Source organism: Leucopleurus acutus (assembly GCF_964270905.1).
Source record: "Leucopleurus acutus genome assembly, chromosome: 5".
In the NCBI taxonomy this organism is placed as follows: Eukaryota; Metazoa; Chordata; class Mammalia; order Artiodactyla; family Delphinidae; genus Leucopleurus; species Leucopleurus acutus.
This window is the reverse complement of record NC_139147.1, coordinates 65914099-65935485: the sequence shown is the minus strand read 5'-3', so window position 1 is coordinate 65935485 and position 21387 is coordinate 65914099. Positions and strand designations below refer to the sequence as shown.

At 35.9% G+C, this 21387-nt stretch overlaps 1 protein-coding gene across 1 annotated transcript in view; it reads right to left on the bottom strand.

Moving 5' to 3' along the window:
- Positions 1 to 21387, bottom strand: part of CFAP91 (cilia and flagella associated protein 91) — a 148180-nt gene that overhangs the window by 103019 nt on the left and 23774 nt on the right. Inside the window, exon 6 of the mRNA XM_082839854.1 lies at positions 14583 to 14764. Within this exon, the coding sequence (XP_082695980.1) occupies positions 14583 to 14764 (182 nt within the window). The remainder of the gene's footprint in view (positions 1 to 14582; positions 14765 to 21387) is intronic.

Sequence of the window (21387 nt, the reverse complement as noted above, 5' to 3'; positions counted from 1 at the left end):
ACATGAACCCATGTCCCCTGCATCAGCAGGCGGACTCTCAACCACTGCGCCACCAGGGAAGCCCTGGTTCTAATTTTTTGATTACACATAATAATGCTGCAACAAACATCTAATACTGGTCTCATTATGCCCATGTATGAATTTCTCTAGGAACCTTAGAAGGATCTAGAGCCTAGCAACTAATCACAAAATACAATCATTTAAAATATTTCTGAATATTGCCAAATTTGCCTCCACAAAGCATATTTTTTCTCAAGCTTTCTGAGATTCTCCTGACCCTCTTCCACAGTCCATGCTACCTAGTCTCAGCTGCTTTTCACAGTCCTTACAAGTATTTAGTGGTTCAAAGACTCATATATATGTGAGTTTCACTGAGAATGGAATTTGTTCTTGGGAGTTGTTCTGTTAGAGTTGTGCTTGTTGCTTTTATATAATTTCTGGGAAGAGAAAAGATGCTGATTTACATACATGGTTACACTGCGAGTAGAGATTTGGATTAGAATTGCTTGAAGATATAAAATACTTGTGAGAGAAATAATACCTATTCAAGCATGAGTCTTCCCATTTATAAACACGATGTTCCTTTTTTTTTTGTCAAATCTTTGTGTATGTGCTTAAGGAACAATTTATATTTTTCTCCATAAATGCCTTATGCATGTTTTATTAGGTGCTTTCCTGGGACTTTGTTATTTGTTGCTATTAAAAATATGATTTCCCAATAATATTTCTTTCTTTCTTTCTTTCTTTTTGCGGTACACGGGCCTCTCACTGTTGTGGCCTCTCCCGTTGCGGAGCACAGGCTTTGGATGCGCAGGCTCAGCGGCCATGGCTCATGGGCCCAGCCGCTCCATGGCAGGTGGGATCCTCCTGGACCGGGGCACGAACCCGTGTCCCCTGCATCGGCAGGCAGACTCTCAACCACTGCACCACCAGGGAAGCCCTCAATAATATTTCTAATTACATATTGCTCATACATACAAAAATTACTGATATTTGTATGTTGGTTTCATAATAGGATACCTTATTAAACTGAGGTTCTTAGTTCTGATAACTTATTTCATTTGATTTTTCTATATGAGTACATTGTCTGCAAATACAGTTTTGCTTTTTCTTTCTAATCCTCATACCTAATTCTTCTTCTCTTATCTTACTACACTGACTCAATTATTTCTCTATCAGGATGCTATTACTGTCATATTGGGCAAACAATTAATTGTTGGATGAAACTGCCCCATGCAGGGCAGGATGTTTAGTATCCATGCCAGCCTACCTCCCCCAAACCCAACCCATTTGTCTCATCATTAATACATATAAAAATGCCACCCAGGTTTCCAAATGTCCCTAGGGGTGGTGGGTCATAGCCCAGTTTAATAAGCTGTGGGCTAGGATCTTCTCTGCATTGCTAAATAATAGTGGTGATAAAGGAATCACTTTTTTTTTCTTTATTTTAAGGGTAAAGCTTCTCAAGTCTCACCTTTAGTATATGTTTATCGAAGATAACCTTTATTAAGTTACCAAAATTCCCTTCTGATCTCAGCTTACTTAGAGTTTATAACATGAATGCATGTTGAATGTTATCAAACAGTACTTTTCCTGCACCTATAAAAGCATTTTTCTGACATTTTCTGTTAAAATGGTAAAATGCATTGGTTAGTTTTCTGATATTGTACTAAACTTGAATTTGTACAATTAACCCATTTGGTTATGATAAGTCATCTTTTTAAAGTACTACAAGAGGGCTTCCCTGGTGGCAAAGTGGTTAAGAATCCGCCTGCCAATGCAGGGGACACAGGTTCGAGCCCTGGTCCAGGAATATCCCACATGCCGTGGAGCAACTAAGCCTGTGTGCCACAACTACTGAGCCTGCACTCTAGAGCCCACAAGCCACAACTACTGAGCCCACGTGCCACAACTACTGAAGCCTGTGCACCTAGAGCCCGTGCTCCACCACAAGAGAAGCCACAACAATGAGAAGCCCGCACACGGCAACAAACTGTAGTCCCCGCTCACTGCAACTAGAGAAAGCCCGCGCACAGCAACGAAGACCCAACACAGCCATAAATAAATAAATAAATAAATAAATAAATAAATAATAAAGCGTACAATTCAATGGTGTTTATAAATAAATAAATAAATAAATACTACAAGATTTGATTGCTGAACCTAGGGTTTCTGCTCCAGCAACTTGGGAGATGACCCTGCCCCAATAGGGCAGTGATGGCCACTGAGCAGAGAGGAAGGCCTGCCTCACACCTGGCTATGGCCCTACCCCCTCAATCTCCAACCCTACCTCCTACCAAGTTGATAGCTGGCAGCACACCCTGAGTAAACAAATGACTTCTGTTCACGTCAAATCTAGCTCTCCCACCAAAAGCACTGGGCACATGCAGACTATATAGGGACACTTGTACATAAGCCCACCCATTAAAGATTGCTGTAGGTAACTGTTTCACCTAAATTCACAGAGACAGAGAAAGTTAAGCAAAAGGAAAAGAGACAGGAATGCATCTCAGTTGAAAGAGCAAGAAAAAAACCCTGGTAAAAATAATGAAACAGAAATAATTTATAAGATAAAAAATTCAAAGCATTAGTAATAAGAATGCGAGCTGAATTAGGGAAAGAATAGATAAGCAGAGTGAGAATTTTAACAAGGAACTAGAAAATATAAAAAAGAACCAGTCAGAACTGAAGAATACAATAACTGACATCAAAAACACCCTAGAAGGGGTACTTCCCTGGTGGCTCAGTGCTTAAGAATCTGCCTGCCAATGCAGGGGACATGGGTTTGAGCCCTGGTCTGGGAAGATCCCACATGCCATGGAGCAACTAAGCCTGTGCGCCACAACTACTGAGCCTGCGCTCTAGAGCCCACAAGCCACAACTACTGAGCCCACGTCCCACAACTACTGAAGCCTGTGTGCCTAGAGCCTGTGCTCCACAACGAGAAGCCACTGCAATGAGAAGACTGTGCACCACAACTAAGAGTAGCCCCCACTCACCACAACTAGAGAAAGCCCGCATGCAGCAACAAAGACCTAACACAGCCAAAAATAAATAAATAAAAATTAATTAATTAATTAATTAATTTAAAAGATGATGAATAAAAGCTTGTCTTAAAAAAAAACATACACTAGAAGGAATGAATAGCAACTAAATGATAAAGAAGAATGCATACGTGATCTGGAAGATGGAATAATGGAAATCACCCAATCAATGCAGTAAAAAGAAAAACAAACTTTAAAAAATGAGAATAGTTTAAGAGATCTCTGGGATAACATCAAGTGTACCAACATTCCCATTATAGGGGTTTCAGAAGGAGAAGAGAGAGAAAGGTTGTGAAATGTATTTGAAGAAATTATGACTGAAAACTTCTGGAACCTGAAGAAGGAAGCAAATATCCAAGTACAGGAAGCAAAGAAAGTTCCAAACAAGATGAACCAAAACAGACCCACATCAAGATAAATCATAATGAAATTGGTAAAAATTAAAGAGAGAATTCTGAAGGCAGCAAGAAAAAAACAAAGAGTCATTTACAAAGGAATACCCATAAGGCTATCAGCCGATGTCTCTGCAGAGACTCTGCAGGCCAGAGAGAGTGACATGATATATTCAAAGTGCTAAAAGAGAAAAATCTGCAACCTAGGATACTCTATCCAGCAGGATTATCATTTAGAATTGAAGGGGAGATAAAGAACTTCTCAGACAAGCAAAAAACTAATAGAGCTCATCAATACTAAACCTACCCTAAAAGAAATGTTAAAGGGTCTTCTGTAAGTGGAAAGAAAAGGCTATAATAAAAGGTAAGAATCTATGTGGAGGAGGGGAGTAAAAAGGTAGATATTTTGAATGGGTGTGAACTTAAATTACTACCATTTAAAACAAGTAGATGTAGTTATAGGTCATAATATAGGAATTCCACGGTAACCACAAATCAAAAACCTACAACAGATACACAAAAATGGAGAGGAAAGGAACATAAGCATACTAGTAAAGAAAATCATCAAACCACAAAGGAAGAAAAAGAAACTAAAAGAAGAAGAAAAGAACAGGAAAGACCTACAAAAACAACCAGAAAACAAGTAACAAAATGGCAATAAGTACATAACTATCAACAATTAATTTAAGAAAAAAAAATGTCATGAAGAACCTAGGGGTAAGACAGGAATAAAGACACAGACCTACTAGAGAATGGACTTGAGGATATGAGGAGGCGGAAGGGTAAGCTGTGACAAAGCGAGAGAGAGGCATGGACATATATACACTACCAAACTTCCTGCTATGCGGGAAGCAGCCGCATAGCACAGGGAGATCAGCTCGGTGCTTTGTGACCACCTGGAGGGGTGGGATAGGGAGGGTGGGAGGGAGGGAGATGCAAGAGGGAAGAGATATGGGAACATATGTATATGTATAACTGATTCACTTTGTTATAAAGCAGAAACTAACACACCATTGTAAAGCAATTATACTCCAATAAAGATGTAAAAAAAAAAATGTCAATGAACTAAATGCTCCAATCAAAAGACATAGGGTGGCTGAATGGATAAAAACGCAAGACCCATCTCTAGGCTGCTTACAAAAGATGCACTTCAGAACTAAAGACACACAGAGACAAAGTGAGAGGATGGAAAAAGATATTTCATGAAACAGAAATGACAAGAAAACAAGGGTAGCAATACTCATATCAGACAAAATATACTTTAAAACAAAGGCTATAAAGAAAGACAAAGAAGGGCATTATATAATGAAAAAGAGATCAATAGAAGAGAGGATATTATACTCGTTAACATATATGCACCCAGTACTGGAGCACCTAAATATATAAATCAAATATTAACAGACAAAAGGGAGAAATTGACAGTAATATAACAATAGTAGAGGACTTTAACACCCTACTTATATCTGTGGACAGATCATCCAGATAGAAAATCAATAAGGCATTAGTGGTCTTAAATGATACAATAGACCATACGTTGGTCTTAATAGATATCTACAGGACATCTATCCAAAAACAGCAGAATACACATTCTTTTCAAGTGCATATGGAATATTCTCCAGGATCACATACTAGGCCATAAAACAAGTCTCAACAAATCTAAGACAACAGAAATCATATCAAGCATTTTTTCTGACCACAACAGTATGAAACTAAAAATCAATTATGGCAAGAAAAATGGGAAAAGCACACACATGTAGAGATTAAACAACATGCTACTAAAAACCAGAGAATCGATGAAGAAATCAAAGAGAAAATCAGAAAATATCTTGACAAATGAAAATGGAAACACAACCTTCCAAAAATTTATGGGATGCAGCAAAAGCAGTTCTAGAAGGGAATTTTGTAGCAATACAGGCCTTCCTCAAGAAACAAGAAAAATCTCAAATAAACAACCTAACCTACCACCTAAAGGAATTAGAAAAAGAAGAGTGAAGCCCAAAGTCAGCAGAAGGAAGGAAATAATAAAAATCAGAGAGGAAATAAATAGAGCAAAAAAAATTAGAAAAGATCAATGAAACCAAGAACTGGTTCTTTGAAAAGATAAACAAAATTGATAAAACTTTAGCCAGGCTAACAAGAAAAGAGAGAGGACCCAGGTAAACAAAATAAGAATCAAAAGAGGAGAAGTAACAACCAATAACACAGAGATTTACAAACTCATAACAAAGTATTACTAACAGTTATAAGCCAACTAATTGGACAACCTAGAAGAAATGGAGAAATTTCTAGAAACATACAAATTTCCAAGACTGAATGAGGAAGAAAAAGATCATCTCAACAGACAGATCACTAGTAGTGAAATTGAATTTGTAATTTAAAAAACTCCTAACAAACAAAAATCCGTGACCAGTCATCTTCACAGGGGAATTTTACCAAACATATAAAGAAGAGCTAATAATATCCTTCTCTAATCCAAACACTTGAAGAGAATGAAACACTCATTCTATGTGGCTACCACTGCCCTGATATCAAAACCAGACAAAGACACTGCAAAAAAAGATTATAGGCTGGGCTTCCATGGTGGCTCAGTAGTTGAGAGTCCGCCTGCCGAAGCAGGGGACACGGGTTCGTGCTCCGGTCTGGGAAGACCCCACATGCCGCGGAGCGGCTAGGCCCGTGAGCCATGGCCACTGAGCCTGCATGTCTGGAGGCTGTGCTCCGCAACGGGAGAGGCCGCAACAGTGAGAGGCCCGCGTACCACAAAAAAAAAAAAAAAAAAGATTACAGGCCAATATCTTTGATGAATATAGATACAAAAATCCTCAACAAAATATTAGCAAACTGAATCCAACAATATATAAAAAGGATCATACACCATGATCAAGTGACATTTATTTGAGGGATGCAAGGATGGCTCAATATTTGCAAATCAATCAATGCGATACACCACAGTAACAAAAGGAAGGAGAAGAATCACACAATCATTTCAATAGATACAGAAAAAGCATTTGACAAAATTCAAAATCCAGTCATGATAAAAACTATCATCAACATTGGTATAGAGAGAACATATCTCAGTGTAATAAAGGCCATTTATGACAAACTCACAGCTAACATCATACTAAAAGGTGAAAAGCTTTCAGTCTTTACTCTAAAATAAGAAAAAGACAAGGATGCCCACTCTCACCACTTCTATTTAATGTAGTATTGGAAGTTCTAGTCACAGCAATCAGACAAGAAAAAAAAGGTATCCAAATTAGAAGGGAAGAAGTAAAACTATCACTCTTTGTGTATGACATGATACTATATATAGAAAACCCAAAGTTGTGACATGATACTATATATAGAAAACCCAAAGTCTAATACCCAAAAAGGTATTAGAACTAAAAATGAATTCAGCAAAGTTGCAGGATACAAGATTAATATACAGAAATATTTTACTTTTCTATATACTAACAATGAACTACTAGAAAGAGGAAGCAAAACAGAAAAAAATCCCATTTAAAATCCCATCAAAAACAGTAAAATACTAAGAATAAACTTAACCAAGGAGGTGAGAGACCTATACTCTAAAAACTATAAAACACTGATGAAGGAATTTAGAAATGATACCAAGAAATGGAAAAATATCCTGTGTTTTGGATTGGAAGAATTAATATTGTTAAAATGTCCATACCACCCAAAGCAATCTACAGATTTAATTCAATCCCTAAGAAAATATCCATGACATTTCAACAGAACTAGAGTAATCCTAAAATCCATATGAAACCACAAAAGACTCCAAATTGCTAAAGTAATTTGAGAAAAAAGAACAAAGCTGGATGTATCATGCTCCCTGACTTCAGACTATACTACAAAGCTACAGTAATGAAAACAGCATGGTACTGGCACAAAAACAGATATAGAGATCAATGGAACAGAATAGAGAACTCAGAAACTCATACTCCTATGATCAATTAATCTATGACAAAGGAGGCAAGAATATACAATGGAGAAAATACAGTCTCTTCAATAAATGGTACTGGGAAAATGGGACAGATACATGTAAAAGAATGAAATTAGAACATTCACTCACAACATATACAAAATAAACTCAAATGGACTAAAGACCTAAGTATAAGACCTGAAACCATAAAATTCCTAGAAGAAAACATAGGCAGAACACTCTGACATAAATCATAGCCATATTCTTCTGGATCTGTCTCCTAAGGCAAAGGAAACAAAAGCAAAAATAAACAAATGAGACCTAATTAAACTCAAAAGCTTTTGCACAGCAAATCATTGACAAAATGAAAAGACAACCTACTGAAAGGGAGAAAATATTTGCAAGTGATGTAACTGACAAGTGGTTAATATCAAAATATATAAACAGCTCATACAACTCAACTAAAAAACCAAACAACCCAATTAAAAAATGGACAAAAGAGCTGAAGAGACATTTTTCCAAATAAGACATACAGATGGCCAACAGGCACATGAAAAGATGCTCAACATCACTAATCATCAGAGAAATGTAAACCACAATCAGATGTCACCTCACACCTGTCAGAATGGCTATCACCGAAAAGTCTACAAGTAACAAACATTGGGAAGGATGTAGAGAAATGGGAACCCTTGTACACTGCTGGTAGAAATTAAAATTGATGCAGCCACTATGGAAAACAGGAGGTCCCTCAAAAAACTAAAAATAGAACTACCATATGATGCAGCAATTCCACTCCTGGGTATATATCCCCCCCCCACAAAAAAAAAGACCCCAAAACACTAACTTGAAAAGATACATGCACCCCAATGTTCATAGCAGCATTACTTACAGTAGCCAAGAAATGGAAGCAACCCAAGAATCCATCAACAGGTGAATGGATTAAGAAGATGTGGTGTATATATACAATGGAATTTACTCAGCCATAAAAAAGAAATAAATTTCTGCCATTTGCAACAACGTAGATGGACCTAGAGCATATTATCCTCAGTGAAATAAGCCAGACAGAGAAAGACATAGTGTATGTTATCACTTACATGTGGAATCTAAAAAATAAAACAAAGGAGCGTATATAACAAAACAGAAACAACCTCACAGATATAGAAAACAAACTAGTGGATACCAATGAGGAGAGGGAAGGGGTGGGAGGGTGAGACAGGAGTACGGGATTAAGAGATACAAACTACTATGTATAAAATAGATAAGCAATGATGATATATTATACAGCACATGGACATACAGCCATTATTTTGTAATAACTTTAAATGGAGTATAATCTATTAAAAAATCACTATGCTGTATACCTGAAACTAATATAATCTTAGTTTTTAAATGTAGGGCAATAGTGATGCATAGTGTTCTCTTATAGTCCCTAAATCGTTTAGTCTATAGTATGTCCCTCTTCCAATTCTAATACTCTTTATTTGCAACTTCTGTCTTTGGTCTTGATGTTTCCCACAAGAAGTTTCAGTATATTATTAATCTTTATCCAAAAAATTTATGATCGTAATGACCAATTCTTTTGCCTTTTTAAGGTTTCTTATTGGTTTCTGATTTAAAATTTATTATTTACTTAACTTGTGAAGATTAAATAAGTTAAAAACATAAAGCACTTTGAACAGTTCTTGGCACATAGCACTCGATTTTTTTCTTAGTGCTTTCAGTGTCAACCTTTTACTGTGTCATTATTTGTCACTTATTTTTATGCAAACATTCTACTAATGTATAATATATACACAGAAAGGTACACAAAGGAACATCTCAAATAACCAGCACTCAGATCAAGGAACAGAATTTACCAGAACCCTAGATTGCCCATCATACTCCCTCCCAGTCTCTACTTGCCTCAAGGATAGCCACCAGCCTGATTCCTAATATATTAATTTAGTTCTGATAGGTTTTGAGCTTTATATAAATGAAATCAAAATGTAGGTATTCTTTAGTGTCTTCCTTCTTTTGCTCAGCAATATCTATGTGAGATTCACCCATGTGGTTATGTGTAGCTGTACTTTCATTCTCGTTACTATATAGTATTTCACTGTATGAACATAACTACAGGTTATTCATCCATTCTATGGTTGATGGACATCTGGGTTGTTTTCAGTTCAGTGTTACTATGAATAGTGCTGCTATGAACATTCTTGCACTTGTCTCTTGGTGAAAGTCATATATGCATTTCTTACAGTAGAGCTAAGTACTCACTTTTCTTGGGTATAGAGTGAGGGATGACGTTCCTGGGTTGTAGGTATTGTGTCAGCTTTAGAAGATACTATCAGTTTCCAAAGAATGGTTGCAATATATACATGCAGTATATGAAATTCTCTTTGCTTCAAATCCTTATCATCACTTAGTAATATCAATCTTTTTAACATTAGCTATTCTGGTATATCTGTAGTATCAAACTGAGATTTTAATTTGCATTTCCCTGATGACTAATCAGGTTGAACACTGTTTCATATGTCGATTGGCCATTTGAAAACCCGTTTTATCAAGTGACGGCTCACATCATTTGCTAACTTTTCTATTGGGTCGTCTTTTTCTTGTTGATTTGTAGGATTTCTTTATGTGTTCTAGATATGAGTCTTCTGTCATATGTAGGTATTGCAAATATCTTCTCCCAATATGTGGCTTGCCTTTTCACTATCTTAATGTATTTTGGTGAACAGAGGTTCTTAATTTTGATGTGATCTAATTTCTTAATTTTCCCTTTATGGTTAGCAATTTTGTTCTATTTAATAAAATGTGTGCCTACCCAAGATCTTGAAAATATTCTCTTATGTTTCCTTCTAAATTTTTGTTTCACCTTTCACATTTAGACATCTGGGATTGGTTCAGTTTATGGTGTGAACTAGGAATCGAGTCACTGTTTTCAAGATGACTATCTAATTGATTCAGCACTATTTATTGAAAATATCTTTTTTTTCTAGTGTACTGTAGTATCATCTTTGTCTTAAGTCAGATGATATCTACTTGTGGGTTAATTTCTGGACTCCCTATTCTGTAACAATGATCTACTTGTGTACCTTTGAGAATATACCACACTGTGTAATTACTGCAGCTTTAAAGTAAGTCTTTGTATCTCATAGTGTATACTGTTCTGTTTCTTCACATTTTTCTTGGCTACTTTTGACCCTTCCACATTTCCATATTAATTTTAGAATCAGGTTATCAATTTACACACACACACACACACACACACACACACACACACACACACACAAACACACACGTTGGTTCTTTTGTTTGTTTGTTTGTTTTTCCCAGTACTGCCTGGAGGTAGAAATCAGAATCAAAGTTCACTTTTGCACATGGATATCTAATTGTTTCATCAACATTTATTGAAAAGACCTCCTTTTTCCCACTGAATATAGTGGCATCTTTCTCATAAATCAAATGACTATAAATGTGGAGTGAGAAATCTGCCAGTTCAAAGGAGCCCAGAACCATAATTATTTCCTTGAAATGCTACAGCCAAGTTATTTCCACATTTTCTTAATGCATAATCAGATCTATAGCAGGTGTCGCCATGGCTTACCACATGCAAAGTCTTTTATGTGAAATACATTAATCACCTTGTTCAAATCACCTAAATCCTAACTTTTGATAGCTTAATCTGAAAGAAGAGCATTAAAAAATCTTCCACTGTGAATAGGAATTTGTCCATTTCTCCTTGTGATTCAATCAGTTTTGCTTTATATTTTGAGTCTATGCAGAGTAAATTCAAATTCATAACAGATATAACTTCTGGTGGGTTTTTCCTTTTATAACTATTTCATGTTCTTCATTATCCCTTTTACTGTTTTCTGATTAACTTTGGTCTAATATTAACATTGTTACACCAGCTTTCTTTGGGTCAGCTTTCAGTATATTTTCCACTCCTTTATTTTCAAAGTTATAATGCTATTTTATAAATAGCAAGCTGTTTTTGCTGGGTTTTAATGAATTCAATCCCAGAATTTTTTAATAGGCAAGTTTAAGTCACTTTTATTATATATTTTGATTATTAAAATATTTGAACATTTTCCCTACACTTTACTATGCATTTTCTATTTATCGTGTTTTTTCTTTGCGTTTTCCCCCATTTCTACTGTTATTTCCTCCTTTTCCCCTTTACCAATTGTGAAATGATATATTTCTTCTCTTTTTTCCAGAGGTTACACATAAATTTTTTAACCTAGAAATTTCCACTCATAGTTTTCTAATAAAGTCTAAAGCTAATTAATATTGCTCTCTCTCCAAAAGAAAATAGAATTTTTGCATGCTTTATTCTTATTTCTTCTTAACTCCAGTACTCAGTGTGGTTCTTAAACCAGCAGTAGCAGCAGCATCTGAGAGCTTGGTAGAAATGCAAATTCTCCACCCTTTCTCAGACCTAGTAAATCAGAGTCTCTGGGATGGGGCCAGGAATCAGTGTTTTAACAAGCTCACCAGATGATTCTTATTCATGCAAAAGTCTGAAAAGGACTGATCTAGAGCAGAGGTCATCAAACTTTCTCTGTGAAAGGCCAGTGAGTAAATATATGAGGCTTTGTGGACCGCACAGTCTCTTTCAGTTACTCAATTCTGCATGGCAGTGCAAAAGCAGGCAAGGACACTACGTAACAAATAAGTTTGGCTGCATTCCAATAAAACCTTTTTAGGGTCACTGGAATTTTAATTTCATATTATTTTCACAAGTCACAAAATAGTACAAATAATTTTCACATGTCGCATAATAGGTTTTTTTCATCCATTTTTAAATGTAAAAATCCTTAACTTGCAGGCCATATAAAAAAAGGCAATAGGCCAAACTGGCCTATGGACCATAGTTTGCTAACCCTGATCTAGAGTTTTAGTACTTGCTTCATTCTTTTTTTTTTTTAAGTATCATTTTTAAAAACTCAACACTTTAAATTTTTAATTACATATTTTTCTCTTTTTTTGCTCATCATATTCTTAAACACTGCTTCTTCCTTTTGGGCTTATTTTTCCTCTTGTTGAAGTATGTCCTTTTGTTCTTCCTTTTCAGATTAATAGCTAACATGTATAGAAAGCTTATTTACATACTAAGCGCTGGTCTAAGCACATTACATAAATGAATTTAAATTAATCTTTACAATATCCTATGAGATAGGCCTATGAAATGTCCTATCCTGTGAAAGTGTCCTTATTTCACCTTCACTGAATAACAGGTTGGCTGGTATAAGAATTCTAGATTTGAAATTATTTTCCCACAGCACTTTAAAGATAATACTACAAAATGCCCACCTGGACTACTCCTGCTCTTAGAGGGCCTCGAATTCCATGCATAAATTGTCCCAAGCCCACTTCCAAAACCTACATGGGCCTCTTCCCAGGATTCAGACTCCTGAGGGCAGACTATATGCTGCTGTTTGTTCACCCTTAAGCCCAAGGCATAGCCAAGTGGCAGCTGTTTGCAAGGATGTGTAAACAGAAAATAGAGAAGCAAGGTGGGGCAATCATATACATGCATGACAGGCCCCTTGGGATGTTGAACAGAGCCAGAGAAAAGGGCAGGCCACTAGGCAGCCTCTCCCATTGCTGCCACATTCCAGCATGCAATCCCAAAGAGTCTAAGAATTTTAAATGTACATTTGTCCTTTCAACTTTTTAGAAAGATTTATTTGTGAAAAATATAGAACATATTTTATCTAACAGATAGTGGCTTGATTTATAATTTTTAAACATCTATGCATATATCAATAGTATATGGGCCTCTATTTGAACCTCTGCCCAGGGCCTCACCAATGAGGAGGTTGGCCTAACTCATAGAGGGTTTTATTGATACTTCAACCCCAGAGCTGCCAGTGGCAGGGCTCCAGATTAGGCCTTTTACCAAGTGAAGCATTCTGAGCCCCTGCCCAGATTTCTTGTTTTAGATGTCCTGGTTCTGGGCCTCCTGCAGCTCAACGCTAAGCCCTTGTCACACCAAGAGGTAAAGCCCAAGGCCCCAGATAGGAGCACTTGGCTTAGACTGGCAGGCACTGGGCTTCAATCCTATCTGTGGGCAGGAGAAAAGTTTCTGTCTCCTTTAGTTTAAGCAGGTAACTCAGATCTGCTCCCCACCATTCAGAGTCCCTGCTTACCATTACAGGTTCCCAGCTATTTCTTTCTTTTAGGAAGAAGTCTCCACTTCTAGACTATGGAAATTTTCTTCCTTGCTTTTAAGTGTGGTTATTAATCTTTATAATATGTCTTTTATGTGCTCAGGGCAGAGGGAAAGATTTCAGCATACTTTTAACCTGTCATCTAGGCCTGAAATTAGAGCCTCTGGTTTAAAGTGTGGGTGTCAAGAATGCTTAATCTGGATTCATAAAGTGGGCCAGGAAACAAGAATCAAAACTAGAACTCAGATATGAACATCTTCTTTGCCTGTGACGCAGAATTGATCACAGCAATTAATTACATTGGGGAAACAAAAGTAATCGCATTTTAATAAAAATCATTACAGTGTACCAACTATCTCCATGACCTTAGAGGAGTCAGCCTCTCTTGTTCTCAGTTTCCCAGCTACAATCAAGTGAGTTCAATGAGCTAATGCCTAATAGTTTCTAAAGGTTCCTTCTCTTATTAATTTTTATAGTTTCACATAATAAGGGCCTAGACTGGAGTGAATTTCTATACTCTGAGAGTGAATTTCTGAGCCTGGAAGATATTAGCATGTCAGAGATCAAAAGAAATCATCCAAATCATCAAATAAAGTATATAAGAGAGCCTTGATAAATTGCAAGATATTTTAGCAAAGAAAGATAATATTATTACATATGTTGGAATAGGCATTCAGTATTATACACTCAAGAAAGGTTTATGTGTAAAGAAGGAGTAATGAATGCCTCAGTGAAAAAGAACTGATTCACTGGGAGAAACAGTGAGAAGAGGGAGGGGAGTCGTCAGTAAAGTAACCACAAAATTAAGCCGAAATATAACTTCAGCTTCAGGGGAAAAGAACAATAAGCCTCCTTACAGTGAAAAGGGCATAAATACCTTTGAACAAATTTATCAGAAAATGTATGAGTCTATGAAGTAGCTCTACTGAGCAAGACGCTTTAAATAGCAATACTTTAAACCACAGTTGCCTCTATGTGTGTCATTTCCAAGAACTCAATAGCATGTGTGGTTATCAGGACCGTCATCTGCAAATATTCAAAAGAATTACCAACTCACCCCAAGTGAGAGTAGCCAGGGTCAGCAGTTCAGGGATGGAATTCTGACATACTATGTATTCTGGAGAATACGGGTCTGTTTGAACTTCGGCATCGCGATAATCAGTCTGAGTGCCCACAGTATACTTTGAAGGAATGGGGAGGCACTTAGTGGAAGGAGGAGGAAAAGTATATGGCTCTGCCCTAAAAGAGGAAATCATTTTAAAAATTAAAACCTGATACAATCACTTTATACTTATCAATAGGTTTTGAAACATGTGATAAAGAGTTAAACAGTCTTTCTATATAAAATGCCCTTGTGAATCAATAAGACAGTTAAACAGCCACAGAGAAATGGGTAAAGGACAGTCCAGAAAACAAAAAGTAAAACTTCTAACAATCATATGAAAAGATAATGAACATAACTAGTAATCTCAGAAAAGTAAATTAAAACAGCAAGATGCTATTTTATTATATAACACAAGCAATGATTTAAAAGTGTGAAAGTACCTAGCATCGATGAAGTTGTGAAGAAACAGACATTCTCATAAACTGTTGATGGAAATACAAATAGGTGCAACCTAACTAACAGGTAACTTATCAATATATATCAAACCCTTAAAATACCCTTTTGCCCCAGCAATTGTACTCCTAGGAATTTATTGTAGGAAATAATTCAATGAGTGTGCAAAGATATATGCAGACATGTTTATAAAGTCTCATAAGAGTAAAAAACTTTTTTTAATGGCCAATTTTATTTTTAAAACATGGTTATACCTGGAGTCATTAGGCATCAACGTTGGACCCATTATTTTCACCCTTGTTTTTTTCATTCTGTCTATTTTTAAATACAAAAAAAACTTTTTTAATTCACTTAAACATATGCTCACCCTTACACATAATTTCTTAAACAATAAGTATGACAGCACATATGGTTTAATGTTTTAGTGCAGTGTTTTCTTGTGCTTTTGAGTTTGCATCCCTCAATCCCTTTTTCTTCCTTATCCACTTGTAGCAGTACCTTCTCTATATACCCAATATCTAGGGTATGTATCTCAGTTGTATCCTTGAATTATATCTTCCATATTTTTTGGCACACTTATTTTCTACACTGACACAAGTATACACAAATATAGTGTTATTTTATCATTTGACTAACATGAAATCATACTATAAATATGTTTTTGCGTCTTGCTTTTTTGACTAAACAACACTCCATGGAAACCCTTCCCAATCTACTCATGTGACACTTTAAAAAAAAAAATTACAAACTTAATCACCATCAGTAGAAAAATTGTTTTTTAAACAATGGCACATCCATAATGGAATTTATCCAGCTATTAAAAGTTACAATGTAATCTACATTTATGAATGAACAAAAATGTCTATGATCCAAAGTAAAGTGGAAAAAAGAACACTATAAAGCAGTATGTACATTAGGAATACATTTTTATGTTTTTAAATACTGTGTTATTAGGCACATAAAAATGCCTAGATGGATACACAATAATAAAAGCAAATTATTTCTGGATAGTAAGGTTATAGAGAGAATTTTTTTCATGTTTATAGTCTTCCGAATTTTCTAACTTTTTTTTTAACCTGTATATATACTACTTATAAAATAAGAAAAAAATATATAACCATTTCCATTTAAAATATATCATTTTGAAGAACTGGTTAAATTACACAAACAATAAATAATGGAAAAAAAGAGAGAGATTTCCATTATGAAAAAGTCAAAGGCAAGGGGAGGTGCTTATACATGAGCACAGCATGTAAAGCTTAACTCAAAGAAAAATGCATTTCAAGCCAATTAGAAATAAGTGTCTATTTGGCACTTCGACCTGTGATGGAACAGTACTTTAAATTGTTTTTAATGTTGAATTCTAACAGGCATTGAAATCATTTTTCAGCAGTTGCTATTAATTTCTAACACATGTAGACAATATAAGTACGTACATATAGTTTCTTAAGTTTTCAGCAGAAAGTATGCTACTGTAAAAATTCTACTTGAGGAAATAACTTCAAATTAGCTTTATCATCACAGATCATGTGAATATTATAACACCGTAAGCTTGAATCAAGAGAATAAATTATTGTTTTCTAAATTAAATAATTTCACATTTGACCCATCTGATCAAATGTTCTAGGATTATGGTAAAGCCTGAGGAATCCCTCTGACTAAGCTTTCTGCTGACTTGGGACCCTTCTAGGTGGGTCTGAGGATAGGATGCAAAGGAGGAATGCTACTTTGACAAAAGTCCTATGCAACTTAATAGTACAGTTTCTTTCCCAACCAACTTGTTATTTTTCTCCAACCTATTCTTTTTCTCTCCATTTCAGTTGGTTTTAGAGGACAGCAAAATGTGAATAAGAAAGAGTAAAAATCTCTTTCCCACCTCTGCCCAACCTCGATCGGGACCCAATGCCAGAAAGACTCCATATCTGCTTCCTACTTGGCTTGAGCCCTGCCTTGTCCTGGATCCCATCCTCAGCCTTACTTAGTCTGGCTTTGGTATCTTTACAGCAGCCACTGCTGCTCTATTCCCTCCATCCAGGCCCCTCCTCCTCTACTACAGGCCACTACCAGGAACATGTACTGTCTGCCAAACCTACAGTCTTCTAGATTTTCCCTTCCAGCCCCAACTGAACTGCACACAAAGAGGAGCTTCACAAAGCTAGCAAATCTTGTTTTGTTATTATGAACTCTATTGAATGTCTGCATTTTTTAAAGGCAATTTTTTAGAGCAATCTTAGGTTCATAGCAAAATTGAGAAGGAGGTACAGAAACTTCCCATATACCCCCTGCCCCACACATGCACAGCCCAACACATTATCAACATGACTCACCAGAGTGGTAGCTTTGTTACAATTGATGAACCTCCATTGACACTTCACAGTCTCCCAAAGTCCACAGTTTACATTAAGGTTCACTCTTGGTGTTGTACATTATATGGATATAGACAAATCCTTATATGTCTATGTATACATGTATAATAACGTGTATCCATCATTATAGTAACATACAGAGTATTTCCCCTACCCTTAAAATCCTCTGTGCTCCTATTCATCCTCTCCCCATTCCCCCCAACCCCCTGGCAACCAATGATCTTTTTATAATCCCCATAGTTTTGCCTTTTCCAGAATGTCATATAGCTGGAATCATACAGTATGTAACCTTTTCAGATTGGCTTCCTTCTCTTAACTATATGCATTTAAGATTCTTCCATGTCTTTTCATGACTTGATAAGCTCATTTCTTTTTAGTGCTGAATAATATTATATTGTCTCAATGTACCATAGTTTATTTATCCATTCACCTACTGAAGGACATCTTGGTTACTTCCAAGTTTTGGCAATTATGAATAAAACTGCTATAAACATCTGTGAGCAGGTTCTTCTGTAGAGATAAGTTTTCAACCTCTTTGGGTAAATACCAAGGAAGAGGATTGCCAAATCATACGGTAAGAGTATGTTTAGTCTTGTAAGAAACTGCTAGACTGTCTTCTGAAGTGGCTATAGCATTCTGAATTCCCACCAAAAATGAAAGGTCCTGCTGCTCCACATTTGGTGGTGTTAGTTTTCCAGATTTTGTCCATTCTAACAGGTGTATAGCGGAATTTCATTTTAATTTGCATTTCCCTGATGACATCATGTGGAGCATCTTTTCATATCCTTATTTGCCATCTGTATATCTTCTTTGGTGAGGTATTTGTTAAGGTCTTTGACCTTTTTTAAAATCAGGTTTTTTGTTTTCTTACTGTTGAGTTTCAGACTTCTTTGATTATTTTGGATAACAGTCCTTTATCAGATATGTCTTTTGCAAATATTTCCTCCTAGTCTGTGACTTGTCTTCTCATTCTACTGACATTGTCTTCTGTAGAGCAGAAGTTTTAAATTTCAATGAAGTCCAGATTTTCCATTATTTCTTTAATGGATCATGACTTTCTAAAAAGTCATCACCATACCCAAGGTCATCTAGGTTTTTTTCCTATGTAATCTTTTAAGAGTTTTATGTTTTTGCATTCTACATTTAAGTCTGTGATCATTTTGAGTTAATTTTGTGAAGGGTGTAAGGCTTATGCCTAAATTCATTTTTTTGCATGTAGATGTCCAGTTGTTCCAGCATCATTTGTTTAAAAAGACTCCATTGTATTGTCTGTTCTTTTTGTCAAAGATTAGTTGATTATATTTATGTGGGTCTATTTCTGGGCTCTCTATTCTATTTCATTCATCTATTTGTCTATTCTTTACATAATACCACACTTTCATGATTATAAAAGTTTTACAGTAGGTCTTGAAGTCAGGCCGTGTCAGTCCTCCAACTTTGTTCTTCTCCTTCAATATTGTGCTGCTTATTCTGAGTTTTTTGCCTCTTCATATAAGCTTTAGAATCACTTTGTCAATATCCACAAAATAACTTGCAGGGATTTTGATTGAGATTACATGGACTCTGTAAATCAAATTGGGAAGAACTGACATATTGACACTATTGAGTCTTCCTATCCATGAACATGGAATATTTCTTCATTTATTTAGTTGTTCTTTGATTTCTTTCATCAAAGTTTTACAGTTTTCCTCAAATAGATCTTGTGTATATTTTATTAAATTTATATTTAAGTATTTCATTTGTTGATGCTAATGTAAATGGCACTGTGTTTTATATTTCAAATTCCCCTTGCTCTATATAGGTATACAGGAAAGCAGCTGACTTTTGTATACTAACCTTATATCCTACAACCTTGCTATATATAATCACTTATTAGTTCCAGGAGAGGTTTTCTTTTTTTTTCAGTAATTTCTTTTAGATTTTCTACATAGATGAATATGTCTCCTGCTAAAAGACAGTTTTATTTCTTCCTTTCCAAATTGTATACCTTTTTTTTTTTTTTTTTTTTTTTTTTGCGGTATGCAGGCCTCTCACCGTTGTGGCCACTCCCGTTGCGGAGCACAGGCTCCAGACGTGCAGGCTCAGCAGCTATGGCTCATGGGCCCAGCCGCTCAACGGCATGTGGGATCTTCCCGGACCAGGGCACGAACCTGCGTCCCCTGCAACTGCAGGCGGACTCTCAACCACTGCGCCACCAGGGAAGCCAAACTGTATACCTTTTATTTCTTCTTCTTGTCTTACTGAATTAGCTAGGACTTCCAGTATGATATTGAAAGGGAGTGATGAGAGGCGACATCCTTGCCTTTTTCCTGATCTTAGTGGAAAAGCTTTGAGTTTCTCACCATTAAGTGTGATGTAAGGACATTCATCAGATATGAAAAAGGATCCCCTTTTCAGAAATGAAAAAGGATCACTGCAGATCCCATGACATTTGGGACATTCCTTTCTAATCCAAGTTAACTGAGAGTTTTAATCATGAATGAGTATTGGATATTGTCAAATACTTTTTCTGGCCTCTAGTAATATGATCATGTGATTTTTCTTTTCAGCCTGTTGATGTGATGCATATTAACTGATTTTCAAATGCAGAATCAGCCTTGCATACCTGGGATAAATCCCACTTCGTTGTGGTGTATAACTCTTTTCATACATTGTTGGATTTGATTTGCTAATATTTTGTTGAGGATTTTCATGCCTACATTCATGATAGATGTTGGTTTGTAGCTTTCTTTTAATGTCTTTGCCTGGTTTTGGTATTAGAGTAATGCTGGCCTCAAAGAATGAGTTAGCTTCTATTATCTGAAAGAGACTGCAGAGAATGGTATAACTTCTTCCTTAAATGTTTGGTAGAATTCACCAGCAGACCCATCTGGGCCTGGTGCTTTATGTTTTAGAAAGTTATTAATTACTGATTCAAAAATTTGTTAATAATAATATAGGCCTTTTCAGATTTTCTGTTTCTTCTTGTGTGAGTTCTGACATATTGCCTTTCAAGTAACTAGTCCTTTTCATCTAGAATATCCAATTTGTAGGCATAGAGTTATTCACAATATTCCTTAATTATCTTTTTAATGCCATGGGATCTGCAGTGATCCTTTTTCATTTCTGAAAAGGGGATCCTTTTTCATATCTGATATTAATAATTTGTGTCCTCTCTTTTTTTCTTAGTTAGCCTCACTTGAGGCTTATCAGTTTTAGTGATCTTTTCAAGGAACTTTGTGGTTTCACTTATTTTCTCTATCAATTTCCTTGATCAATTCTGTTGATTTATGGGACTTCCCTGGTGGCACAGTAGTTGAGAATCCACCTCCCAATGCAGGGGATGTAGGTCCGATCCCTGGTCAGGGAACTAGATTCCACATGCATGCCACAACTAAGAGTTCGCATGCCATAACTAAGGACCCTGCAAGAAGCAACTAAGGAGCACACATGCCGCAACTAAAGGAGCCATGAGCCGCAACTAAGGAGCCCACAAGCTGCAACTAAGACCCGGTACAACCAAAATAAATAAATAAAAATTTTTAAGAAAGTACATGGCGCATACTCTCCATACACTTGAAAAAAAATTCCATTGATTTATGCTCTAATTCTTATTACTGCTTTTCTTCTGCTTGCTTTGGATATATAATTTGCTCTTCTTTTTCTAGTTTCTCAAGGTAGAAGCTTAGATGATTGATTTAGATCTTTCTTCTTTTGTAATACATGCATTCAATGCTATAAATTTCCCACTAAGCACTGCTTCCATTGCATTGCACAAATTTTTATAATTTATATTGTCATTTTCATTTAGTTTAAAATATTTTAAAATTTCCCATGATATATCTTTTTTGATCCATATGTTATTTAGAAATATATTGTTTGATATCCATATATTTGGGGATTTTCAGTTCTCTCTCTGTTCTTAATTTCCAGTTTAATATCACTATGGTCTGAGAGCA